Source organism: Ovis canadensis, chromosome 12, assembly GCF_042477335.2.
Source record: "Ovis canadensis isolate MfBH-ARS-UI-01 breed Bighorn chromosome 12, ARS-UI_OviCan_v2, whole genome shotgun sequence".
Classification (NCBI taxonomy): domain Eukaryota; kingdom Metazoa; phylum Chordata; class Mammalia; order Artiodactyla; family Bovidae; genus Ovis; species Ovis canadensis.
The window spans coordinates 61,500,861-61,527,630 of NC_091256.1; the positions used below are offsets into that span (position 1 = coordinate 61,500,861).

The 26,770-nt window shown below is 50.9% G+C and overlaps 1 protein-coding gene, 1 long non-coding RNA gene and 1 pseudogene across 13 annotated transcripts in view; 1 reads left to right on the forward strand and 2 right to left on the reverse strand.

Annotated features, from left to right (window-relative positions):
• Nucleotides 1–2,409: 2,409 nt before the first annotated feature.
• On the reverse strand, nucleotides 2,410–12,021 carry LOC138416541 (uncharacterized). The gene is made up of 3 exons (XR_011247734.1): nucleotides 11,877–12,021; nucleotides 4,540–4,763; nucleotides 2,410–4,090 (listed from the first exon to the last, which is right to left on the reverse strand). It is a non-coding gene; the product is annotated as an uncharacterized lncRNA (long non-coding RNA).
• LOC138416540 (ribose-phosphate pyrophosphokinase 1 pseudogene) lies at nucleotides 8,810–11,854 on the reverse strand (annotated as a pseudogene).
• A 1,051-nt stretch (nucleotides 12,022–13,072) lies between the features above and the next one.
• CDK11B (cyclin dependent kinase 11B) overlaps nucleotides 13,073–26,770 on the forward strand; it is a 41,033-nt gene continuing 27,335 nt past the window's right edge. For 6 of the 12 annotated variants that reach the window (XM_069545846.1, XM_069545849.1, XM_069545848.1 and 3 more), the window contains exons 1-8: nucleotides 13,073–13,579; nucleotides 16,389–16,622; nucleotides 21,669–22,074; nucleotides 22,359–22,494; nucleotides 22,679–22,806; nucleotides 24,450–24,570; nucleotides 25,437–25,490; nucleotides 25,841–25,913. In XM_069545846.1, the coding sequence (XP_069401947.1) occupies nucleotides 21,753–22,074; nucleotides 22,359–22,494; nucleotides 22,679–22,806; nucleotides 24,450–24,570; nucleotides 25,437–25,490; nucleotides 25,841–25,913 (834 nt within the window). In that variant the 5' untranslated portion in view covers nucleotides 13,073–13,579; nucleotides 16,389–16,622; nucleotides 21,669–21,752. Of the gene's footprint in view, nucleotides 13,580–13,848; nucleotides 14,122–16,388; nucleotides 16,623–21,668; nucleotides 22,075–22,358; nucleotides 22,495–22,678; nucleotides 22,807–24,449; nucleotides 24,571–25,436; nucleotides 25,491–25,840; nucleotides 25,914–26,770 lie in introns of those variants that run through there. The other 6 variants (XM_069545852.1, XM_069545854.1, XM_069545859.1 and 3 more) reach the window with 4 other exon arrangements.

Below are 26,770 nucleotides of genomic sequence, written 5' to 3' on the forward strand. Positions count from 1 at the left end.
TGTCCCTGGTCTGAGCCTCTGCCCTCTTCTGCCCTGGCAGCTCTGGTGACCCCTCACTACTGACCACTCCACCTGCCCTCCTCCAGAATGTCTAATTAGGGGAGGCCAGCAGAGGTGCCCAGAAGCACCCCAAGATGTGGTGAGGCCTAATGAATGTGGATGGTGTGCAACACAGAGACACCTTGAGGCCTAATGTGCAGCGATAGAAAATGGGCCTGGAAGGGCTGTGGTCAGGATGGGAGTCCTGGAAGCTACATTATGCGAGTCAGTGTTGGCAGTGGGTCAGGAGGTTCAAGGTGGGGGGCCCATACCCTTTCTCCCACCCGTGGATCCAGACCCAGTTCTCAGGACCCTGTGGGCTCCTGAGCCCAGGCCCACATCTGCTGCTATCTCATGTTTCCCTGGAAACATGGGCTCCTCTGGGCCCACCTGACTGCAGCCATCACTTCTGACCACGATATGGATGTAGGTCAAGCCTGTGAGAGGGGGCAGGGGACAGGCTTGGCAGTGGGGAAGGACTGAGAAGGCCCAGCAGACACCAGCATGCCATGGGGGATGCGGGGGAAGGGGCTGTGCAGGAGTTTCAGGGAGCGGGGCCAGGGCAGGGGGGCGGCTAGGGCTCCTTCATAAGAACAACTTCCTAACAGGTATTGTATCTAACTTGCAAATAAGCAAACAGGCTGAAACGGCCATATTTGAAGCTAACAAGGGTGTGACGAATCCTGGTCGATCTACTGTCTTTTGCCCCAAATTCTACTTCTTGAATAAGTCGAAACTCCAGCAAACGTCAGTAAAACCACTCAGACCCTTGCTGTGGCTTCTCTGATACTGGAAGTCACACACAGCCCTTCACAGGCAGCAAAGCCACGTCTCCTGCAAACATTTAGAGAAGAATTATCTGAAAATTAATCAAGGGACACCTCAACTAAAATGGAGTTGGGAGGCCACAAGGTGGAAGTCCTCAGGCATGTACCCCCAGTGTCCACGCAGAACCAGAGAGGAGGGGAGTCCTGCACCTGTGACCAGAGCAGCCACCTCACCACCACCACCAGGCAGATCTCCCTGCCTGGCAACAGCTCAGCCAATGAGAAGCCATCTTATTTAAACTCCAATGTTTCCTCTAATGGACTTCTTGTTTATAACAACTTCCCTTCCTCCTCTATAAAAGAATGTCCTCTTTGCTTTACCAGACTTGCATGTGGTTATCACAGTTACATGTCCTGAGTTATAATTCTTTACTGCTGCCAAACAAACCTGAAAGAAAGTGAAAGTTGCTCAGTCGTGTCCAACTCTTTGCGACCCCATGGACTATACAGTCCATGGAATTCTCCAGGCCGAAATATTGGAGTGGGTAGCCTTTCCCTTCTCCAGGGGATCTTCCCAACCCAGGGATCGAACCCAGGTATCCCACATTGCAGGTGGATTCTTTAACAGCTGAGCCACAAGGGAAACAAATGTGATTTTCTGGTAAAATAACTGGCTGTTTTTTTGCTTTGTTTAGGTGAAAAATCATAAACAGGACAAAGAAAGGGGGGCAGGATACAAACTCTGGAAGTGTGACCATGGAGCAAAGACTTCCTCCAGCAATGGTCGAAGGCCTGGGTAACACTGTCCTCTGTGTTGGAGTGGCCAGCCCAAGAGGGGAAGGTGACTTGGCACTCCAACATTATTTCAGAATTGTTAAAATGAACTGTCTCAGATAAAATGTAAGAAAGACTCAGCTATAAAGTTTTTGCTACTTTTCATACAATTGCTTTTGAAATTATTTGACTACAAGTAACTCACTGACCAGCAACAACCGGTGCTGCTGGGCAGTCATAAAGCATCTCAGAGTTGTGTGCAAAGTAGGAAAATCTACCCCATAAACTTTGTTCAGTGTCCTGAATACTCACTTTCAGGAATGATGAAGGTGTCATATTCTGCTCCGAGATACAGATGTTAAGAGAACTTCACTTTGCTTTCTTTTTTGCATTTTAGGCCCAGGCCCCTGACCAACCCCTGGGGTGTCCAGGCCTTTCCTCCAGTCATACCTTCTGGAGGATCCCAAGAAAAACCCTTCCCTTGCACCTCATGGCCCAAACCCTGTCTGTAGACTCCAGAGGTAGGCAGATACCACCATCCATTAACTGACCCTCTGGCCAAGATCTAAAGGAGAAACTATTAATTTTAAAACAATATGAAGCAAAATATATGAAAGTCTGACAAGAAGAATAGGCCTTGGACTTCCCTAGTGGTACAGTGGATAATAATCCACCTGCCAATGCTGGGGCATGTGTTTGATCCCCAGTCCAGACAGATTCTGCACGCCACAGAGCAGCTAAAAACCGTGCAATTACTGGAACCCATGTGTTGGAGATTGCGAGTGAAATGACACAAAGACAAGACACACAAGAGACAGACACAACTCCGGCCGGAGGAAAAAGGACTGCGCAAGCAAGCAAGCTTGCGGTTTACTTTTATATAGCCCCCCTGGGCAGAATTCCAGGCTGTATGACTAAGCCTTCTCAGTATAGCGCATGTGCATAAATGTTATCGTACAGCAAAAGGGAGTGAAATTCCGGTTTACTGCAGAGTCTGTCCAGAGCCCTTTCTTCCTCCTTATCACAGGAAGGGAATGATAAGGAAGGGAATGTTCCCTCGTTTGCAAGAGACCATTAAACTCAAGGCTGTGTGCAGTCTCCTTGGCAGAACGCCTCGTTTGCAAGCACGTTCAGCCCGAGCAGAGAGACCCGTTTGCAGGCACATCTCCGCTACCCTATTGTGGTTGCATTAACCCTTCATCTCCCTTTTTTATTTGCTTTTATAAATTGTAGCATGGTCTGGATCTTCTCTGCTTTGTGCTTTAGTTGTTTCCCTTTCCGCCATCGCCAGAAGACTAGAAAAGCAACACAACATAAAAGTAATATAAACACAGTATTCCAAAAGGTAGTCCCAATTAGTGAGGATACATGCCCTAATGGATTTAAGTTATTCATTCCCTCTTGAAGACTTTTCAGCAAATCAGACCCCGTAATGTCAGGTAAAGTCCTGCTAAAAGTAGACAAAATTTGTCGTTCCAGGTCCATAATCTCCGTAGTGAGATTTTGATGCCCAGTCGAGGATTGTTTTACTTTATCCCATCCTTCACTCATGTTAAATGGTACAGGTGTTATACAAAACTGAGAAGAATTCCAATCACATTTCAACACACTTCGTGTAGATAAAACAGCTAATTGATCTCCAAGCCAGGAAACGGTGTGTTGAAGATTGAGCACGTCTGTAACAAGTTGTGCATCCAAATCTCGCTGTTGTTGCCATAACAAATGAGAGTCTTTATGCCAGTCCTGAACAAAATCAGCTGTTTGAATTCCTTGGTGTAATGCGAGGCCTGCCATCGCTGCTGTTGCAGTTACTGACGCAACTGCTAGAATCGAAGCAATGACCACACCAAGCGTACATCGAGATCGGTGTGGCAAAGTCTGTACAGCGGTTACTAGATGAGAAACAGCAAAAGAATCTGACCATGGCCTAGTCAGATTTATAGGCAACCATACTTCTGTCCGAGCTTTAACAATTACTAACGAAGAATTGGAGTTACAGGCTTGTGTTTCAAATTCTTTCCACCAAGACTGATTTACACATTGAGTTAGATTACAATAATCACATGACACAGACCCCACAGTATCATTCCAGGTCCAATTCCCATATAACAATGCAAAAGGATATTTTACACATGCCATTGCGGAATAAGATTTATTAACGTGTAAATTAACATGAAATGGACCCGAAGAGTCGCCACTATCCAAAGTATAGATTCCTGACCAGATAGTGAGATTACCAGAAACTGCCCATAGTTTCCAAATATCCCCTTGAATGTGTGGATATCCCTGCAATTGTAATTGAGGAGGGACAAGTGCAAATTGCTGCCAGTTAACTGTTTCATTACCATTGCCCATCAAAGTGCTATTTGCATGATGCCACCTAAGAGATTTATTCAACCATTTTTCTAAGAATTGCCCATGATCTGGACTCCAATCTACAATGATAGACCCAGAATAATTCATGACTTTAAAGGGTCGATGACTTCGGCAATGCTCCCACTCCAGAGATTCTAGAGAAGGAGCAAAAAAGTTAACAGGACATAGTGACATATGTATTCCATTATGAATGTCTATCGGTTCTGTCGAGGTGTTAAAGCCCCTGGTGGAAACAAGCACAGTAAAAGTAGCAAAATGGTAATTATTATACTTTACCCCCCATGTATTATAGGAATGATGAGAATGTTCCTTGGTGGACAGACAAAAGGGGTGTCCTCCTATACACAAAGGAACACCTTCCACTGCAATGGTCAAATTACTAATATTATATTGTTGTTTATGATGAGATAGTTGTTCTATTCCCCCACAAGCTGGTGGGGGAAAGAAGGCAGTCTCATTAGTGCATACCTGCACTTTTGGCTCCCCCCAGGAAACTACTCTTACTAATGGGGATTAGCTATATACTAAGGGGATTAGGTATATATGCCCAATATGTATGATTACTTGCCAATACACCAATTACCTGACATGTCACCACCGCCATCATGGCAAGCAAAAGATTGGTAGGATTCAGAGGTTGCCCCGCCTTCATTAATGTCTTCTTTGCTTCCTGGGTCAACCTCTTCATTTGACCCCATGTAGGAGGTGTTGCTTCCCTTGTACGGAAAGTAAAGCTTCTCTGCATAGTAAGCTCTTCAAAGGGATCAGCCATTGTTGATTCTGATCAATCTTGCTGGGGTCCAAAACCTGTAATTATTAACAGAAATGAAAGCATACCCTCGTACCAAATATATTAATGATGCTGGGATCCAACCTTTCTCTTAATCTTTATACCAAATAGGTGTATTCAAGATCTTCTTATCCTCTTCTTTCCCTTGAAAATGCAACTCTGCTGCTGATAGATTTCCCTTGCTCCAAATATTCAAAAAATTTAGGGTAAGTAAGGTTTTATTCAAAATGTCTTTAGGTTTCATAAATCTCTCTTGTTCCCCCTTTTTTATTTTTTCAAGATATTCACGTAAGGTACGATTAGCTCTTTCAATGATAGCTTGCCCTTGACTATTATTAGGAATACCAAAAGTATGAGTTATATGGTATTGAGATAAAAAGTGAGCTAATTTTGTGGATTGGTAAGCAGGTGCATTATCAGTTTTCAATTCAACTGGTAATCCCATAACTGCAAAACAAGATAACAAATGAGTAATAACAGCGTCAGCCTTTTCAGAATGTAATGCAGTGGCCCATTGAAAATGTGTGCATGTATCTATAGTATGATGCACATATTTTTGCAGTTCGAAAGAAGAAATGTAAATTACATCCATTTGCCATATCTGATTTGCTTGTTGTCCTCTTACGTTGACACCTAGTAAGGTAAACAGTAAAGCAAAGGGTGCACATATGGAACAAGAACGAACAATATTTTGAGCTTGTTTTCGAGTAATAGCATGAGATTTTTGTAACCCTTTGGAATTGGTATGCTGTAAGAGATGTTCTTGTTTTGCTGCTTCTATAGGATAAAGTAAGGCATCAATTGTAGCATTTCCGAATGATAAGGGTCCAGGAAGGGCAGAATGTGCACGGATGTGAGTAAAGAAAATTAACTCTGAACGCTGCAAGAGCAATTGTTGTACTTGGTAAAACAATTTATCAATAGCTGTTTTAAGGGTCAGTGGAAGGGAGACATGGGGAAGCTGTAGGCAAAAGAGAACAGCATATCGAGAATCTGAAACAATGTTAATAGGAATTTGGGGAAAATCTTGCAAAACTAAATAGATAGCCCACAACTCAGCGGGCTGTACAGAAGAAAATGAGTGGGGGAGAAACTTAGAACTTTCCGGGGTCCAATATCCGCAGTATTTTTATTTGTATCTGTAAAAATAGTGGGTCCCTTAACTGGAACATCTGAAATTGGGGATTGAGATATCATAGAGTTAGTCCGGAGAAAATCAATTAATTTAGATGATGGATAGTGATTAGAAAATGAACCAGGAAATGAGGCAAGAGAAATTTGCCAGTTTTCATTAAATTGTAAACATTGAGATATTTGAGCAGTTGTTAATTGAGTAACAATCTGGTGTGGTTCATATCCTGACAATTGTAAAATACGATGGCGACCTTTCTGTATAAGGAAGGCTAATTTATCCATATATGTAGTCAATTTTTTGGAAAAGCTGTTAGGTAAGAAAACCCATTCTATTAATCCTTTTTCTTGAGCAATTACACCAGATGGAGAATAAGCAGTATGAAATATTATAAACGATATAGGTTGAGATGCATGTAAGTCAAAAAGCCATCATTTAGTCGTTGCTCAACAAATTGAAGTTCCTGTAAAGCCAATGGGGTTAAAGTTCGGGGGCTATCCAGAGCTGTATCTCCCTCTAAAGTAGAAAATAAATGTCATAATTGATACGTAGGAATCTCAAGCACCGGGCGTAGCCAATTGATATCTCCCAATAACTTTTGAAAATCATTTAAGGTTTTGAGGTGGTCTCTTCTGATTTGCAACTTTTGGGGCCTTATTCTATGTTGTTCCAATACCGTCCCTAAAAATGAAATAGGAAAGTCTTTTTGAATTTTTTCTGGGGCTATTTGCAAATTGTATAGTCTTAAAGCCTCCTGTACTTTTAGAAAGAATTCATCACATTCAGCAATACTAGGAGCTGCTAATAGGAGATCATCCATATAATGATACAGAATATAATTGGGGTATTCTTGACAGAGAGATTGCAAAGAGCGAGCTATGAATTCTTGACATAAAGTAGGACTATCTGTCATTCCCTGTGGTAAGACTGTCCATTGATAACGCTTAACAGGCTGAGCATGATTAAGAACAGGAACTGTAAAAGCAAATTTATCTCTATCTTGCAATTGTAGGGGAATGGCAAAAAAAAAACAGTCTTTAAGATCTAGCACCATTAATGACCAATTCTGAGCAGTAAGAGCTGGAGAGGGGAGTCCCAGTTGTAATGCTCCCATAGGTTCAATACATTTATTAACCTCTCGTAAATAGGTTAACATTCTCCATTTTCCAGATTTCTTTTTTATAACAAAAACAGGAGAATTCCAGGGGGAGGTAGAGGGCTCTATATGACCAAGTTGGAGCTGTTTTTGTACTAATTGTTCTAACACCTCGAGCTTCATTTGTGGTAATGGCCACTGCTCAACCCATTTTGGAGTATTAGTTAACCATTTTAATGGGAGTGCTCAAGGAATTTGAGCAGTGGCTTCTAGTTTTCCAGTGGAATGGTTACAAAAGCCCCCAAAGGAGAGAAGATCTCTTCCCCAAATATTAATAGGTATGTTTACAATATAAAAGGTAACAGACACTGATCTTCCATTATGGAATTGGCATTGCAAGGGATGGGTACTCTTCCAGACATCTGCAATGGAGCCCAATCCTGTCAGCATTAGAGGGCTTTTTTCTTTTTTCCAATCTTGGGGCCATTGTTGAGAAGAAATGACTGAAATATCCGCCCCTCTGTCTACTAGTCCCTCAAAGTTTTTTCCTTGTATAATCAAGGAGAGAACAGGGCGAGAATCTTTGATAAGCATTTCCCAAAATATATGTCGCCCAGTACTTCCAAATCCTCCTGTTCGTTCATTAGGAAGAGCCAAAAAGGGATGATAAGGTAGGAGAAGTATTTGAGCAATACGTTCCCCAGCTAACAATGAAAGCGTGGTAGAAGCAGAAACCATAATCAAAATTTCCCCAACATAGTCGGAGTCTATTACCCCAGGAATTATGGTCAGACCTCTCAAAGCCGCACTGCTACGGCCTAATATTAAGCCAAAGGTGCCTTTAGGCAGTGGTCTGAATACATTTTTTTTTTTTAAGACCCACAATCAAAGAGATAACTTTATTAGTTTCTTCTACAAGAGACAGTAATATCAACTTTTTTAAAACAGAAATCTCAGGTCATTTGAGAGGCCAAATAGATCCAAAGAAAGATGATAAACAGTTAAATTAATCAAAAGGCACTACACCACCACCGAAAACCTACTACCGCAGTGGTAGTGGGCTAAGGAAGGTTAAGCTACAGCAGAATCATCTCATGTTAATGTTACAGATCATAGAGCAGGAATTGAGTTCGCTTTCCAGAAAACTATGGCACAACAATCACTTGGGACCAAGTCGATATTTGGCCAGGAAAAGAAGATGGAAAGCCAAATGGAAAGGAATAGGGACAAAAAAGAATCCAAGTGACAGAATCCAAGCAAAGGGTGATGGATCAGGCTTTTTCCTCCCAAGAATCATTTGCTCTATGGTGGGTTGCTTCCCCTCAGGCTCCTGCCCTAGGGTTTCTCTAGCCTTACAGGGGCTCAGCAACCAGATCTGGGTTCGGGTTTCCCTAAGCTCTTGCATAATTTTGTACAGACTCTAGAGAACTTATCACACATTGAGGGGTGGGGGCGGTTGCTGAAGCATTCACATGCAAAGTAGTCTGAGCTTCCCCAAACATATTTGGACACTCTACACAAAGCTTTCCAAAGTCCGACATCTTGTAGAAGCTGAACAGTTAAAGCTGCAAGGCTCACAAGATCAAAGAAGCCAGGATGAGACAATACAGGTAGAAAATCCCAGCAGCTACTGTCACTCTATATTTCTCTGACGTATTGGGTTGACCAATAAGTTCATTCAGGTTTTCCCATAAACTGTTAAGGAACAACCCAAATGAACTTTTTGGCCAACACAATAGTAGTATCGCTCATATAACTGATGTGGGATATAGAGAACTACACTGCAACAAGCTGGGTCTTCTGCTGGATTTTTCATCAAACACCAAAGAAAAAAACAAGGGGTGGGGCTCACTTTATTTTTGAAAAGCCTCAGGAGTTATTCTATTATAAAGGGACATGGCTGAACAGATAGGAGACGGACTCTCCATTGTGAGTTCTCCTGATGGCTTCCGCGAGGATCATGGAGATGTCAATCACCTGTATTTTGGAGCAATGCTTCATCTTATCCTCCTGAGGTATGGTATTGGTGACTACTACTGCTTCAAAGCATGCATTATTAATACGAGAAATGGCTGGGCCAGAAAAGATTCCATGAGTCAGGACAGCATAAACCCTGGTGGCTCCAGCTGAGAGAAGTTTGTCAGCTGCATGGCAGATTGTGCTACAAGTGTCAGCCATGTCATCCACGAGGATGGCCACACAGTCCTTCACGTCCCCTACAAGCACCATGCGGTCCACTTCACTGGCCTTCTTCCGTTCTTTGTGAATCAAGGCAAAGTCCACATTCAACCGGTCTGCGATGGAAGTCACTGTCTTTACTCCTCCAGCATCAGGTGAGACAATTGTGCAGTTCCTCCACTCAGAGATGTTCTCCCTTATCCACTTGAGGACCGCTGGCTCTGCATACAAATTGTCGACTGGGCTATCAAAAAAGCCCTGAATTTGAGAAGCATGAAGATCCATGGTGATGATATGATCCGTGCCTGCTACAGAGAGCATATTTGCAACCAGCATGGCTGAGACTGGAGCCCGGCTCTTATCCTTCTTATCCTGCCGGGCATAAGGGAAGCACGGGATGACTGCAGTAACCCGGCTGGCTGAAGCTATCTTGCAGGCATTAATCGCAATCAAAAGTTCCATGAGACTGTCATTGATTTCACCACAGCCACTCTGAACAATGTAGACATCCTCTCCACGAACACTTTCTCCGATTTCCACACAGGTCTCCTGGTTGCTGAATTTCTTAGTCACCACCTTGCCCAGTTCCAGGCCCAGGCGGTCGGCAACCTTCTGGGATAGATCCTGGTGGGAGCTGCCACTGAAGATTTCGATGTTCGGCATCTTGGCCAACTACCCTAGGCTCTCTTTGCTTAATGATCACTGCCGCTGCCGCCGAGACCCGAACCGAGTGGGCCCAGAGACTCAGTACTAAGCACTCGCGTTTCTACTCCGCCATCTTCACATTTGTTTTTAATTTGTAAATGCCTCCTCCTGGTGACAAAAGAACATTCTCAGCTAGTGGCAAATCAGCAGCAGCACTCCCTGAAGTAGCAGACCGTTAAGTCTGAAATCATTTGAGGTCCTTTTAATGAGGCACTGACTGGTAACTGTTGTTGGGAGGGAACAGGGTTGGGGTAGGCGGGACAGCAGGAGGACAGGGAGGAAAAGTCCCCAGTATTGTTCCTGGGCCTCAAGGACTTAGGCCTGCAGGACAGTTTCCCGGTATCGGGTTGCCCATTTTGTCTGTTTTAGATTTGCACTCATTAGTCCAATGAAGCCCCTTCCCGCGTCGACAGCAAGGTCCAGGAGGAGTCTTATTCCTCCCAGCAAAAGATCTGTCTTTAGGAATTGCACCTTGATCAGCTTTTAATTTCTGACATTCTCTTTTCATATGACCAAGTTTTCCACAATGGAAGCAGTTACCTCCCTTTTGTGGTTTCATAGCTTTGGCCAAGGCTGTAGCAAAGACATTAGCCTGATGCTCTGTTCTTCCTATTCCCGAGCAGGCTCTGATATATTCAGCTATAGATGCACCCTGTCCTTTTAACGGTCCCAGTATATGTTTGCATTCAGTATTTGCATTTTCAAATGCTAAAGTTTGTAGTAATATCTCTGAAATTTCATCCCTCCCTACAGCTTGTTCCACAGTTACCCTCAGTCTTGCTAGAAAATCAGTATATGGCTCATTGGGACCTTGCATTGTTTTAACAAAGGAGGGCTGGGCGTGGCCAGTAGGCACCACACTGGCGCCATGCTCATAAAAAGACCTGGCGGACTTGTTTTAAGCCCTGATCAGAGTATTGAGCCTGTTCTCTTAAAGCCCGATAATGACCCTCTCCCATTAACTTGTCCTCGAGAGGACCAGAGGGATTCTGTCCTTCATTAATCCGAGCCTGCTTTCTAGCTTCTTCTTCCCACCAGCTACGAAGTTGCAACCATTGAGAGCCCTCCAAGACAGCTTGGGCAATAGATTCCCAATCTAACGGAATGATTAATTTGCCTTTTCCCAATGATTCCAGCATAGCCAAAACAAAGGGAGATTGAGGACCGTACTGTACCACTGCAGCTTTAAGATCTTTAAAAAATTTATATTCCAAAGGAGTGTATTGAATATTTATTATGTTGTCATCTTGCTGTCTCTGGATGGGAAATAATTCTGGAGGATCGATAAAACCACTAGCGGGAGCAGGTAAGTCATCATCATGAAGCACAGACAAAGGAAAGGAGAACTGACAATGTTCCCTGCCCACATCGGCCAATCAATCGCAGTGGGGAAAAGAGACACATAAGGAGGAGCAGAAGGCGCAGATTTTCTCTCCTCCTTGTGAGATTTCTACCATTCCTGGAATAGATGGGTCATTTCTTTAATCCCTTTGCCCTCCTCTGATGAAACGAAAGAAGCCTCCGAATCTGATTCCGAACTAACAGATGTTTCACCATTTCCAGAAGGAGGCTTACTTGTATCCTTACCTTCAGGCAGTGCAGAAACCCCACCAACGTTTGGCACATCCTCATAAATTGCCTCTCATTTCATTGAAGCATTAGATTTAGTTTCATTATCAGTAGATAGCAAAGTCAAAGCCTGTGTTATAGCATTACATAAAGTCCATAACTTCAAAGGGATCACGTTACCCTTCTGATGTTGCTTTCTCAATTTTTTTTTTTATTTTCCATTCCTTCAAATTTAACTGTAACTTAGTTTGATATTGAAACCAATGACAATATTGCTCCACCAAGCGAAAGAGCTCACTCAATCGACGAGTCGAGACCTTAATGCCTATGGAGTGGAGAAGTCCTTTGACCAACTCCATGTATTGTGTCTGTAATGATGATGAGGAATTCCCCATGATTTTCCTGAAAGTTCACCTGCTATGGATTTAAAATCCCCCCAGGGTTACTCACCCTTTTGGTTTCACTCGAGCCCCACGTTGGGCACCAGATGTTGGAGATTGCGACTGAAATGACACAAAGACAAGACACACAAGAGACAGACACAACTCTGGCCGGAGGAAAAAGAACTGCGCAAGCAAGCAAGCTTGCGGTTTACTTTTATATAGCTCCCCTGGGCAGAATTCCAGGCTGTATGACTAAGCCTTCTCAGTATAGCACATGTGCATAAATGTTATCATACAGCAAAAGGGAGTGAAATTCCGGTTTACTGCAGAGTCTGTCCAGAGCCCTTTCTTCCTCCTTATCACAGGAAGGGAATGATAAGGAAGGGAATGTTCCCTCGTTTGCAAGGGACCATTAAACTCAAGGCTATGTGCAGTCTCCTTGGCAGAACGCCTCATTTGCAAGCACGTTCAGCCCGAGCAGAGAGACCCGCTTGCAGGCACATCTCCGCTACCCTATTGTGGCTGCATTAACCCTTCACCATGCTCCTGGCCTGTATGTGCTCCGCAACAAGAAAAGCCACCACAATGAGAAGCCCAGGCACTGCAACAGACTAGCCCCCACTCGCCACAACTAGAGAGAGCCCCTGGGCAGCAACATGTGCCCAGTGCAACCGAAATCAATAATTTTTTTTTAAGTAGGCCTTAGGAAGACCCCATTAGAAACTTCTCTGGTGGCTGACTAGCTAAGACACCAAGCTTCCAACCCAGACGGCATGGGTTCAAAAACTGGGTCCCACATGCAGAAACTAACACCCAGGACAAACAAATAAAAGTAAATATTAAAATGAAGAGGAAGAAGAGCCCGTTAGCAGTAACCTCGCTCCTAAAAATTACCTTTAAAAGTAAGTGGAGAGAATTCCTTGGCAGTCCAGTGGCTAGGACTCCTAGCTTTCACTGCAAGAGCCCGGGTTCAATCCCAGTTCAGTAACTAAGATTCCACAAACAACGTGGCACGATTTTTTTTACTAAAAATTAATAATGTAAGCCAGGAGGAAAACCGGGCCAGGAAGATGCTGCGCATGGTGCCAGGGATGGCTGGGGGAGTGAGGGCGCGTGCGCAGGCAAGACAGTCCCACTGAAGCCCCTCACCCACTAGGGCCAAGGCCACGCCCCCTGGTGGAACTCCCCAAACTCAGCCAACCAGCGTCCTCGTCAGGGGCGTGGCCTCGGATTCTAGCTGCCCCTAGAGCTCCTTCCTCACCTAGGACAGTCCCTTTGTCTTTCCTCTTCTGGGGGAGGCTCCTTGAGGCTGAAATTTCTGTCTCTTGAAACCCAAACTCAGAGCCAGCTTATAGGTCTGCTCCTCCACGAACTTGTCGCCCCTCCTGGCTCGCGGTGGTACGGCCAGGAAGTTATCAAGGGGAGGGCAGTTCCCAGAAGCATCACCCCTAACAGGGCTGAATTGGTACGGCCCGGAGGATACCAAGGGGACGACCGTGAGAGGGTGCCGTTATCCAGAAGCACCTGCCCCGCTGGCCGAGATGGTACGGCCCGGAAGGTGCCAAGAGAACAACCGCGAGGGGGCGCCATCGCTCAGCAGCACCACCCCAGCCTGGGCCGAGGTGCTGCAACACGGAGGGGACCAAGGCTGCGGGGGCCGCCATCGCCCAGCTGCACCACCCTCGCCTGGGCCACGCATTACGGCCCGGAGGGTACCAAGGCCGCGAGCCGCCATCGCCCAGCTGCACCACCTCCACCTGGGCTGATGAGGTACGGCCCGAAGGGTGCCAAGGGGATGACCACGGGGGTCTCCATCACCCAACAGCACTATCCCCATGTGGGCTGATGTGGTACGGCCCAGGGGGTGCCAAGGGGACGACCACGGCGGGAATCGCCCAGCAGAGCGTCCCCGCTGCCAGCACCCAAGCGGCAGCTGAGAAGCCCGGACCCTCAGGACACTGCGGAACGAGTCCCGTGGGATGGGTCACGCGGGGCGGTAGGAGCCGCGGCGGACTTCAGACGCGTCACTTCCGGCGCGTGGCTTCCGGGCTAGTAGCGGCTTCTCCGCCTCCGGCCCCGCCCCGTCGTCCGCCGGGACCTGTGGGTTTTTTCCGGGTCCGCCCACCCAGCCCGACCCGCAGCCTTCGGCTCCTTGAGCCGCGGTCACCGGGATGAGGGCCGGTCGCTGTGTGGAGTAGGGGGCGGCGAGGCCTTAGATGACCGCTCCGTCCGTTCCGGCGCGCCGGGTCCCCGCCCGGCTGCGGGGCCGGGCTCACGTCCCTGAGGCTCGGCGTCTACCCGGGGGCTCCTTGGTGGGTGAAGGGCTGAATAAAGTTGGCGGGGCGGGTCACCTCCGGGGGTCGCCCTTTGAGTCCTTGCCGACCCCCCGCTTTCCCTGGCAACTCGGCCAACCCCGGGCCTTGGCACGCGCGCCTGGCCGTCCGAGGCCGCCCGGGGGTGGGAGGGAAGGAACCGTCCCTAGCGCTTTCATGCCGGGTCCGCTCCTGCAACGTCCACCACGTGGGCCCCAGCCACTCCTTACAGGCGTCCAAGTGGACCTTAGGTCTCCGAGGCCGGCGCCAAGTTCCCGCTCCAAATCTGCCCGCGGCGGGCGGGGCACAGGCGGGGCGGGAGCTGGGAGTCCGCGAGGCCCACAGCGCCTGGACACCTGGGGGTACTGACAGAGGCGGAGGTGGGGACACAGGGTCTGCGCTCTTGCGTTTAGACCCTCCCCCCCCCACACCGATGCGCCCCGAAGTGGACACGGCCCTGGAGCAGCAGGTGCAGCCGCTCCTGAAAGAACCGGGCAAAGGTGCTCTGTCCGCTCCAGGCACAGTCGCCCGCAGCAAATTCATTGCAGTTGGTGTCTTCGCAGGATTAAAAAAAACTGGAAATTATGTAATGACTGACGTCCTGCCAGGCGCGGGTCCTAGCAAACTGTTATTTTGTAAATTGGGTTGGGAAACTCCCAGTCAGGCCCAGAGCTAAGACTTCATTGTAGTTCTCAGCCTACTTTCTGAACGGGGTTTTATGGGGCCTGCAGTGCCGCCCCCTCCTCCCCCAGCGCTCACGCTCTGAAGCCTTGAAAATCTTGCTCACCCGCCACTGCTGTTTAAAAAAAAAAAACTATTTAGAAGCAGACTGTTTGTTTAATGGCTTAAAGTTCTTTGTTTTTCAGTAGAGTGCAATGTTTTACCCAAAATCCTTTAACTTGCAAGTAACATTTTAAAGCAGAATGAAATAATATTAAACTGCCTGAAAAGGAACATTGAGAGGGAACAGGAAAAGTTTTTACATTAAAGAAATTATTTTTGTCTTAAAATTGAAGTATAGTTGATTTACAGTGTTGTGTTTGTTGCTGGTGTATGGTAAAGTGATTCAGTTGTACATACATAACGTTCTTTGTCATTCTTTTCCATCCCATCATAGGTTATAATAAGATACTGGCTATGGTTCCCTGATTTATATATAGTAGGTCTTGTTAAAAAATCAATTTTCAATGCAAATAAATTAGAAATTGGAGAAAATGCGAAAAAAAAAAAAAGAAAACTGAAGGATCTGAGATTCTGCCTCTGAGAGTTGACCACAGTTGTTACCTTGGCCTGTGTTCTTCTGAACCGTTGGTACTTTTTAAACCTGAAGACAATGTTCAGAGAGCTTGTAACTCTGACTCTGCTCTCATTTTCTCTATGACAAATATATTTTTGTCACAACTGGTAGGGCTACAGCGTCCCATTATGTGACAGAGTTTGTTAGTTTTTTTAATCTGACACTTAGCCAGTGTCAGCTTCTCAGTCTTAAAAACAAAGCTTTTGAACATCTTTGCATGTACAAGCCTGGGCCTTTGTTGGATTATTTCTTTAGGACAAAGCCCTAGAGGTGGAATTTCTGAATTAAGAGTATGAAATTTGTAGACTTTCAGTGTATTTTATATAAACTGCCCTGCTGACAGTGTGAAGCGACCTAGATTTCCTCACCAGGTGTTTGAGAGTGTCCTGAGTTGCTTGTAGAACAGAAGACTCTTGACATCTGACTGATGGGCCTCAGAATTCAGGGTTCTGCAAAACTGGATGGGAAAGTTGACAACTTCCTGTCAGTAACTTCCACCCCGAGTTTCCCTTCAGTGGTTAATGTGCCCTGGTTGTCCTGGCCGCCCACGTTTCAGAACCAGGCAGCCTCCCCAGGCAGCCTTGTTGCAGGGTTGGTGGAGGCTGGGAGGGTCTCAGTGCCTGCATGTGAAAGCATCATGTATGTGCTTTTTGCAGCGTGATGCTAGTTTCCTTTCAATGCCCCATCTGGACCTTGTCCTATGGAGGCTTTGGACAGGAGCACAGTGGAATCAACCCCCACCTCATAGGCTACTAGCTCCGAGCTGAGCGGAAGAGGCTACATTACAGTTCTTGTCATTTGTGCTATAAGCCCAGAGGGCAGTAATTCAAACCTGTGTCACCAGGAGCCTGGAGGTGGGGGGCCCCACAAACCCTGCGCTCAGCCTGGTCCGCCCCATCTCCAGGCCGCCCTGGGTGAGGTCAGTTTTCATCGTTATCAGGTTGGGCTGATGACCTTTGGCTTTTCACAGGATAAGAACTGCCTCTCGTGAAAGTGCCTTGAGTCACAGAGACAGAAAGAAGACGGCGGTCAGAGCCAGGGAGGGCAGCTGGGGTCCCAGTGGGCCTGGCTGAGCTGGACCTGCTGGGTTCTAGGCCGCTGCCCCCGGCCTCCATGCGCAATGCCAGCACAGCCGCTGAGGGGCTTCACTGCACCCGGGAACAGGCCTTCTGCACAGGACTGCTGCTCTGGCCAGTGACCAGCGGTAAGTGCTATGTGCCCGCCTGCTATCTGAGCAAGAGGACCCAGCTGACCGTCAGCTGTGGGTGCCACCAGGTGTTTCTCACTCCTCGCGGGTGGATAGTTGTGACTCCTGGTGGTGGTGACCAGCAGTCCCGCCCTGGGCACTCCTGCTGGACATCTCTGGGGGACCCTCAAGGATGGAGGTTCTGGTTTGTAGGGTGTGCAGGTATGTCCCTCTCAGCGTGGTGCCCAGTCCTCTCCCAGTTCTGGTACCATCCCCTCACTGTAGCCACGTTCAGGCCTCTGGATCCGTACCTCCCAGCAGCTCTGGGTGTTGTCAGACCTGATGGCTTTTGGCAGTAGGGGTGGGTGATGTGTATCTCCCTGACCATGGATGAGGTCAGCACCTTTGGTCAGTGACCTCCAAGGTAACACCTGTGACCCTGCCTCCTGGCGTTCTCACCCTCTGTAGCCCCCTTCCTTGAGGGTGGGCTTCTCATGAGCGCTGTCCAGCAAATACTAAGGGGCCAAGTTTCCAAGAAGACTCGGCCTCCGTGGCCGCTGGCTCTCAGCCGCCAGCCCTGATACAGGCCTGAAGCTGTGCACACAGCCCTGTGGAGGGTCTTCCCCTCACAGCTGCTGGAGCTGCACGTGTGGGCTTGGAGGTGAGACCCCAGCCCCTTCCGCCATCATGCTGGTCAACTGCCTGGACCACAGAATCTGTGGGGTCATGAGTGTACTGTTGCTCTGAGCCTCCAGCTGGGTGTGTGTTGTCCAGAGGTGCAGAGCTGACGGCTCCTCTCGTGTTCACTAGGCGTGTGGACATTGTCTCCCTCCTGGCGTGTTACCCACGTTTCCTGTTGATTGTAGGTATCCATCCTCTTTCCCTGTCGTGTTGTCATGACCCCTCCAGGTGTCACTTGTCGTTTAGTGTGTTGGTGTTACATCATGATGCACTGTGAAAGCACAGGAGCTCTTCCTTTAGCAACCTCATCTGATTTGTTATGTTTGTGGGTAATGCTTTGGGGGATTGGTCTAAGATGCTCTTTTCTGGGAATTCCCTGTGGTCCAATGTGGGATTTGGCATTTTCACTGCCGGGCCTGCATTCAGTCCCTGGTGAGGGAACTAAGGTGCCACAGGCTGTGCAGCACAGCCAAAAAAACGGTACTCTCTTCTTACCCCAGGATCAGGAAGACACTCCCTACGTTTTCTTCTAAGTGTGAGGTTTCACACGGTTGCATTCCACAGCCCAGCTGCCCAGGTTCAACCCTGGTCAGAAGCTGTGTCTCACACGGTGACAGCAGCCTCCCCAGGATTGTTGGGAAGAGCCATGGAGTCATTATGTGTGCCCTGCTGGGTCAGACCCTGCCTGGTTCCTGGGAAGTGCCCTGTGGATGTTGTGAATTGTTAGCGTATGTGTGGAGCTGTGAGGCTGGGATCTGGTCTCTCTTTACTGGCACGGATGACAGTTGTCCTGGTATCAGGGAGCTGAGGCCACCTTCTCCCGGAAGCCGCAGCCCCGCTCTGTCTTGCATCTGGGTTCTGCCGGTGCACAGACCCTGGGCCCCGCATCCCAGCTTGTTTACACGTCTCTGCACCAGTGCAGCATGTGGCCTGCTCCAAGTATCTGGGGGGCAGCCCCCCTTCTTCAATGGAGTCTCCTTCCCTTCTCCCTTTTGCGCCTCCATCGTGCTCTTTGTAGTTGCCCAGTACCTTGTAAGGACGTAACTAAGACTGAAGAACATCATGTCACTGCTGAACTTTCACCAGCTTCCAGCCTCTTCTGGTGGGTCTCACCTGGGGCTGCAGCCAGGGGCCTGGTGGTACATCACGTCAGTCATGTGACCCTGTACCTGAAGGAACAGCTTTCCTCATTTGTTGATCCTGGTGGTCGTCTGTGTGCTGGCCCTTTGCTGTTATTTGCTTTCTCTCAATCCGCCTGGATTTCGCTGGCAGGCACCCCTCACGCTGGCCTTGTGCCATCCAGGAGCCCACCCTCCTCCCGGCCCAGCTGTGGCCCCAGCCCTGAACTCAGCCTTCTCTGCGAGGAGGCTGATTCGGTTCAGCAGAGCAGAGATTCAGAAACCAGCTCTGCCCCTGCTGCGGGGGCGTCCCTGTTCCAGGCCTCCGCGTGGGCAGAGTCGCACATGGACATGGAAGCAGGCACACTGTGGCCCCCACTTCCACCCAGCCCACTCCCTTGTCTGCCCCTCCTTAAGTGCTCCCCACCAGACTTGCCCAGGTCTCGTCGGGAGCCCGCGCTTGACCTCAGCACCCATGCATAGGCTCCCCAGTCGCTTCCTTCCCTTCGCTCCTCAGTGGGCTGAAGTTGTTCCTCTGAGTTGTGCTTTGGTTTAGGTATTTCTGTCTGCATTGCGCTTTAGAGACTTTGTATCTAGACATGTTATTGATGTGGGCATTTTTGTTTTTTAAGCACATGGAGCGTGGACTGGTTCCCAAGGGCATAAGTGTTTAGAAAGTGCTGGCGTTGGCAGGATCCGGGGCATGGTTGCTGTGAGGATCTGCACCCTGGCCTGGTGCTCAGCCCTCTGCCGTCCAGCCTCCTCTGCTCGGCTTTCTTTCAACCGTCAGAGTTGCGCTCATGGCAGGGAAACTGCAGTGGCACCAGGTTCAGTGTGGTGGATCAGGACGTGTGGTGTCTGTCATCCCTGGGGGTTCCACTTTGGTGACTCCATGGGGGGGCAACCGCTTATTTCTCTGGGGAGTAAAGTTGTGATGGGCTCTGGTCACTGGCTAACACCCTGCTGGGAGATAGTCTGAGGCCACCATGGGGTCGTGGTCGCTTCCTCTCTAGGCTTTCCATTTTTTCCTCCCACTGATCTGTTCCTGACAGTTTCTTGTCTGTCCGCAGGACTGCATCCTGCCTTCTGTCCCTCCTCGAGTTTGCGTCTGTCTCTCCTTGAGTTTCCGGGAGGTAACTCCTCCCCAACCCTCAGGGTGATTGCTGATCTTTGATCTTCACCCAGGAAGGTCCTCAGACTGAGTTGGAATCAACTCAGTTCTCCAGGGCACCTGACCCCTCCCTCTGGTGCAGGGCCCCGATTGGGCTGCTTTAGCGCCTACAGACTGTGTCCAGAGGCAGGATCCTGGTCAGGGTGGTCCCTGCTGTCTGCTGCCTGACCCCTCGCGCTCCTGGTGTGCCACTGGGGGTCCTTGGAGCGCCCACATCCAGGCCCGCCTGAGTCGAGCTCCCTGGGAGCCTGGTGCCCTGGGTGAGGTTTCCGTCCCTCCTGCCCTGGTCTTTGTTTCCAGGGGACCCGCTTCTGGTGACTTTTAGAGCAGCACTGCCCGCTTTTCGATGGGCACTTGGCCCCCACCATCTCCTTGGCTCAGGTGCCAGGGCACTGAAGGGTGACCAGAAGCCCAGGCTGCCCATGGAGGTGCAACTCCCAGCATGGTATTGTCTGGAGGGAACGGGGCCCAGGCCAGGAAGAGGAGGGAGGACGGGGTGTTGGTGGAGATCTGACCCCAGCAGTGCCAGAGGGGTCGAAGGGCTTGTGCGTCTTGTGGGAAAGTGGAGCCCACAGGAGGGCCGGGTGCATCCGTCCTGGTCTGGGGTGTGTCGGGACAGCTGTGGTGTCCCCAGGGTCAGTGTGCATGTGGAGGCTTGGGTGCCCGGCGACCCCAAGTGTTGCTGAGCTTGTGGAGTGCGTGAGGACACTAGGTGGACACTGGGAGCCAGGGGCAGCTTAGCCAGGAGCCCTGGCCTGGGTGGGAGTCAGAGGTCACAAGTCCACCTGGACTCAGAGGTCCAGAGTTCATTGGAGGTCACGAGTCCATCACAAGCCTGAGCAGAACTGGGCCTGGGGCGGTAATGGTAGAGGAGCCAGCCCTTTTGGTGGGTGGCACAGCAAGCTGAATACCTGATGCTTCTTCTACATACACCTGGCAGTTAGGTGAAAACATGATGGGCATCCCCCAAACGCCAGCACCAGGACATTGCTGGCGGCTTGGCTGCTTGGGGGCGGGGGATGGGCCAGGGGCTGGGACTTCCTGTTTGGTGTCACTGGGGAGGAGAAGCCAGGCCTCCTGGGCTGGTGGTCGTCACTGGGACACTGTTTATAGCCCAATCTGGGAATTTCCTGGAAGTCCAGTGATTAGGACTCTGCTCTCATTGCTGGAGCTCGAGTTTAATCCCTAGTTGGGGAACTAATATCCCATAAGTTGTGTGGCACAGCGGGGAAAAAAGCCAAAACTTGAAGCACCCACCCGCCAGCACACATGAGAGGCTGGGTCTGACTGCGTGTGGTCTCAGGGCTGAGGGAGGCCTCTCTGGAGAAACCAAGACTTGGTGTGAGTCTGTGGAGGGAGCAGCGTGCTTTCCTGGCCACAAGACGGAGGCAGCCCCCTGCCCGCCCGCAGGCAGGCCCTCAGGTTCAAGAAGAGTCTCCTCCTCCCAGGGTCTGTGCTCAGAAACTGCCCCCTCAAGCTGGAGATGGCTGACCACTGAAGGATGGGGACTGTACTGTCAGGTCCCGGTTGAAGAACTGTTGGACCATGAAAGAGATGATGCAAAGGAGGAATGGAAAGTCAAGGGGAATAGGCTGGTTTGGTCAGCCCTCCCACCAAGGACAGCTCAAAACTCTGGATGAAACATCAAGGGGTGGGGGAGGGTGCTGAGCGCTGGAGAGCCAGCTGGGTGGGAGGGAGCTCAGGGTGGCCCCTTCTGGGCTCTGTCCGGTCCCGGTGGGTGGAGAGAGATGCAGAGCACTGGAGACAGCTTCTGAGGTGGGGGCAGGGGGCGGTGAAGACACAGGCTTCGCCGAGCTGAGGGAGAGGCCGAGGGAGGAGGGCAGCTGGAGGAGGCCAGGTCACCAGGTGCTTTGGGCGGGACTTACTGGAGGGTCGGGTGTGTGGGGAGGGAAGGGAGGCTAGGCTGGTGTAGGCCGTGGTCTCAGCAGGGCGCCCGCTCCTGCTCCTTTGGGGCTCCTGGACGCGTGGCCGCCGACTGTGGTCCCGAGTCTGCTTTAAGTTACTGTAAGGGGGTGACTGAACCTGGCCGGAGCTTGGCTGCTCACGACAACCTCGTCCCGTCCTTTCCATCAGCTCCAGCCCACGCCCCTCTCGGTGTCACCATGGCTGCCACTTCTGTCCCTGGGTCCCTGACCCGAGCCCTCTGCCACCCCTGAGATGTCGGCGTCTGCGAAGCCCCCAGCCCTGGTGGAGCTGGACCCGGGCCCTGGCGAGAAGCCTGGGGGACGGCCGCTGCTGGCCTGGGCCCCCGTGTTCAGCCACCGGAGTGAGAAGATCGCGTTGGGCCAGAGCGATGGCAGCCCGGAGGAGCAGGTGCTCACGGTCACCGTCACGGAGACTACCGTCATCGAGGCAGACCTGGGCGTGTGGGGCGCCCGCGCCCTGACCTACCTCACGCTCTGGTTCTTCTTTAGCTTCTGCACCCTGTTTCTCAACAAGTACATCCTGTCCCTGCTGGAAGGGGAACCCAGCATGCTAGGTACCTGCCTGGGCTGGTAGGGATGGAGCCCCGGGGAACCCAGCATGCTACGTACCTGCCCGGGCTGGTGGGGACGGAGCCCCAGGGAATCCCTCTGTTCACTAGGTACCTGCCCGGGCTGGTGGGGATGGAGCCCCGGGGAACCCCTCTGTTCACTAGGCACCCACCTGGGCTGGTGGGATGGAGCCCCGGGGAACCCGTCTGTTCACTAGGTACCTGCCCAGGCTGGTGGGGACAGAGCCCTGGGGAACCCCTCTGCTCACAGGCCTCGTCTCCTCCTCCAGGGGCTGTGCAGATGCTCTCAACCACGCTTATCGGCTGTGTTAAAATATTCGTTCCCTGCTGTTTGTATCAGCACAAAACTCGGCTTTCTTACCCACCCAATTTCATCATGACCATGCTGTTCGTGGGCCTGATGAGGTAAGCCCGCTGACATTTCAGGTTGGGTGTCTGAATTTTTTGTTTTTGTGAAACCTCTTCCCCCAGCTGGCTGGCTATTAGCATCAAGTGATCCTGGGAGTGGGGAGCAGGGTGGGGGCGGACCCTCCAGGCTGACTCCTGAGGGAGGGAATGTACTGATTCGTGAGACTTTTGATTGTCTTAGGTTTGCAACAGTGGTGTTGGGTCTAGTCAGCCTGAAAAATGTGGCAGTGTCCTTTGCTGAGACCGTGAAGAGCTCAGCTCCCATCTTCACTGTGATCCTGTCACGGACGGTCCTGGGGGAACACACTGGTGAGCAGCCCCCCACGCCCAGCCTCAGTGCGCCTCTGTGTCCCTCCAAGGTTCAGCAGATGGGACTCAATCACAGATCTCTAAGCTGGCCCGGGGCAGACAGTATCCAGCTGCACACATGTCCCTGACTCTCCTGCCAGCCTGTAGGGGGTGGGGTCCTGGGGGTAGGAGTGCTGCTCAGAGAGGGAGCTGCTGCTGCTGCTAAGTCGCTTCAGTCGTGTCCGACTTAGTGTGACCCCATAGATGGCAGCCCACCAGGCTTCCCCATCCCTGGGATTCGCCAGGCAAGAACACTGGAGTGGGTTGCCATTTCCTTCTCCAATGTGTGAAAGTGAAAAGTGAAAGCGAAGTTGCTCAGTCGTGTCTGACCTCTAGCTACCCCAGGAACTGCAGCCTTCCAGGCTCCTCCATCCATGGGATTTTCCAGGCAAGAGTCCTGGAGTAGGGTGCCATCGCCTTTTCCAGAGAGGGAGCTGAGTCGGCTTCAATTAGGAAATGGCCAGAAGGTAAAACCAGGCAGCACCCAGCACCCTGGGGAGGAGGTGGTGGGAAGAAGGCACAACTGGGCATCTCGCAGACCGCCCCTGGAGCCAAGCCAGTGTGCAGGTGATGGTAAAGCAGAGTCAGATCAAAGTGTGACCGCAGTTCCTGCAATCCAACACAGCGGGAAACAGCCTGACCACACTGCAGCCTTCACCACACAGAGGGGACTTCAAGGGCCTTGGGAACGTCAGGCCGTGGAGAAGACGCTGTCTTGCTGGAACAATTAGGAAATCTTGATAAAATGCAATTGGTTGGGGAGAATGACTGAGGTACCCAGACTTGTGGGGCCAAGGTAGTCCCCAGAGGGATGACGCCTGAAGGCACCCCAGCAGAGCAGCCTCATGGGTCCTGGCAACGGGCACAGCCCCAGCAGAGCCCTGAGCCCACCACCGCCCACCACCGCCCACCGCGCAGGCATCTGCCTCCTTGGTGGCCTCCCAGCCACAGCCCCACGTGTGGTCCACGCCCAGCAGACATCTCCTTCCGTGGTGACACTCGAGGCCTCACAGGCCCATGCATTTGCTGTGTGGACAGCACTGTCTTGGGCGGGGTAGTGGTCACAGTCTCAGGAGGTTACCAGATTGTCTGAGGGCTGCACTCCTGCTCTGTTTTGCTAAGCGTGAGGGCTTGTCCCTTCGTCTGCTTTGAATTTCAAGATAAATGAAATGCCATGTCTGAAATCAAAGTAGAGGCATGGGAGGTGGGGGGACCGGAGGCCCTGTGCCCAGTGACAAAGTTTTCTGTTGTCCAGAAAGGACTTTCCACCTTCCTATCAAGACTGTTGGTTATGAAGGCAGGCGGGCTGGACGCCCTGAGGTGTGGGGCCTCCTTCCTCCTCTAGCCTTCCCTAGAGACCACCCTTCAGCCCCTTTGTTTCACAAGTGAGAGCTTGGGGACTGTGCGGTAGGGTGCAGAAATCGGGGCTTGGAGCTGGCAACTCTGGTGTGGAGCCCTCTGCCCTACGTGCCTGGCCGGAGTGGGTGACACAGGCATGTGCTGTTTTTTCCCTTCAGCGAGAAGTAAGTGAGCAGAGCACCCCTAGGGGGCAGCTGGGTCCACTGAGGGGCACTGCAGGCCAGCCATGTGTTCTCCCTCTGCAGGGCTACTGGTCAACCTTTCCCTCATCCCGGTCATGGGTGGCCTGGCACTGTGCACTGCCACCGAGATGAGCTTCAACTTCCTGGGGTTCTCAGCCGCCTTGTCCACCAACATCATGGACTGGTGAGTCTGCAGGGTGGGAGCTGGGCACGTGGGGCCTCGTGTCCTACTGCCGGAGTACGGGCATCAGGCCCGATGGCTGACAGCTGCACGTAGCCTGCTCCTCACGCGTCACCATCTCTGAGGGGAGAAGGGAGGTGTCTAAGCTTGTGTCATTGCTGGTACTTGAGAGAGACCAGAGAGTTTCTGAGTGGTGCATGAGTAAAACGAGAAACCACCTTTCATTCCCTCTGACACTTGCTGTGTTTCCTTCAGCCTTCTTCTCTGCCTCTCTAATTCCCGGAAACTCAGCTCAGTCCCAGTTTGTATCTCACCTGTTAACTCCAGCACAGGATGGTCTCAGAGGCCTCCTCACTCACCTGCAGATGCTTCAGACCTCCTGGCCAAATCCTGCAGGGCCCATCCTCGCACGAGTCCTGCCAGGTTTCCCACTGGCCCACAGTGTCAGCCCTAGAGGGGGCGGACCTGTGAGTGTCTTCCACCAGCCTCACTTTGGTTCAAGTCCCCTTGGCCAGAGCTGGGGGCAGTGTTGGTGGTCTGGAAGCTGTACACTGTCCTGTCTCCTCTCAGCCACCACTGGCCTTCCCAGCCAGGAGTTCTATCCCTGTTTGCCTGGGTCTTCCTGTGCTCATACTGTCTGTCCTGTGGCTGCAGCTGATTTGTGGGAGCTCTGGGTGCCAAGAGGGGTTCTGTGCAGAGCTGGGTAACCCCAGGTATGCCCTCCACCTCTGAGACCTCAGCTTACCCCACCTGTGAAAGGGGCAGCTCAGCCTGGCTCATGGATGCCCCACGTGTACCTGTTTCCAGAGGACAAGGCACTTCGAATGAGGTGGCCTCTGAGCTCACATAATCTCTTTTCTTTCTTCTAGTTTGCAGAACGTTTTCTCCAAAAAACTCCTGAGTGGGGACAAATACAGATTCTCGTAAGTGTCACTGCCCCACAGAGACCAGAGCGCCCTGGACCCCAGCCCCAACCCTCCCAGAGAGCCCTGGACCCCAGCCCCAACACTCCCAGAGCACCCTGGACCCCAGCCCCAACCCTCCCAGACCTCCCTGTGCCCCAGCCCTGACCCTTCCATTTCCCTGGTGCCTTTAAAAGAACCTTGTTGAAACTGGGGAGAAAAACCTACCTGTTTCCAGTTGCTCTCAGCCAGGGATGCTGTCACTGTCCTGTAGCAGGGGAGAAGTGGGTAGCGAGGCTGGGGGCAGGGTAGGGGAGGCCAGGGTGAGGCTGGAGGGGTTGGGAGGCTCAGACGCCTGCCCTGTCCTGCAGGGCTGCGGAGCTGCAGTTCTACACTAGCACAGCGGCTGTGGCTATGCTCATCCCAGCCTGGATCTTCTTCATGGTGAGTCCCACCATCACAGTCACCTTCAAGGGGGTGAGCCTGGCACTGTGTGGCTGCCATGTGCTTGAGGAGGCCTGACTGATGCAAACCCAAGCAGGTCCGGTGCCCGCGAGGGCCGGGCTGCAGCCCCAGTTCTGGAAACTTTGGCAGAAGGGTGTTAGGCACACTCTTGTGTTGCTTTTTGGCCACACCTCATGGCTTGCAGGATCTTCGTTCCCCAACCCTGGGCACAGCAGTGGAAGAGCTGAGTCCCGACCACAAGGCCAACAGGGAACTCGTGCCGTGTTCCTTATTTCTTCTCTTACTTAAAAACATTGTGACGACCGTATAGTAAGTCACAGGACAGAAACATGTCAAACAGAGTGGCCTCTCCCCAGCCCCTCGCACGCCCCCTCCTAGTGCAACTGCTCCCTCGGTGTGTCTGTGAGGCCGCAGACCTGCTGACGTGTGTCGTGAGTCCCGTAGGAGCACAGGTGTGCGTCTGTGTGGACCTGTCTCAACGCAGTGGCGCTGGGCTGTCCAGTCCAAGCTCTGCCCTGACCCACCAGACGTGCTGATCTGGCCCTGCCACTGCTGTGTACATGCAGCACATAACGGAATTCCGTGTGTCATGTCTTAAGTGGGTGAGGATTTTCCTCTGGGTTCTGTTCTTGGATTGGAATGGTTGAGTAAAAGAACATTCACATCTAAACTTATTTTATTATTATAAAATACTATCAAATTTACCATTCTAGCCATTTCCCAGTGTACATCAGGTACGTTATTCACATCGTTGTGTGACCATCACCCCAATTTCTTCATCGTCTCAAACTGAAGCTCTGACCCATTAAATGCTAACTCCTCACACCACCCCACCC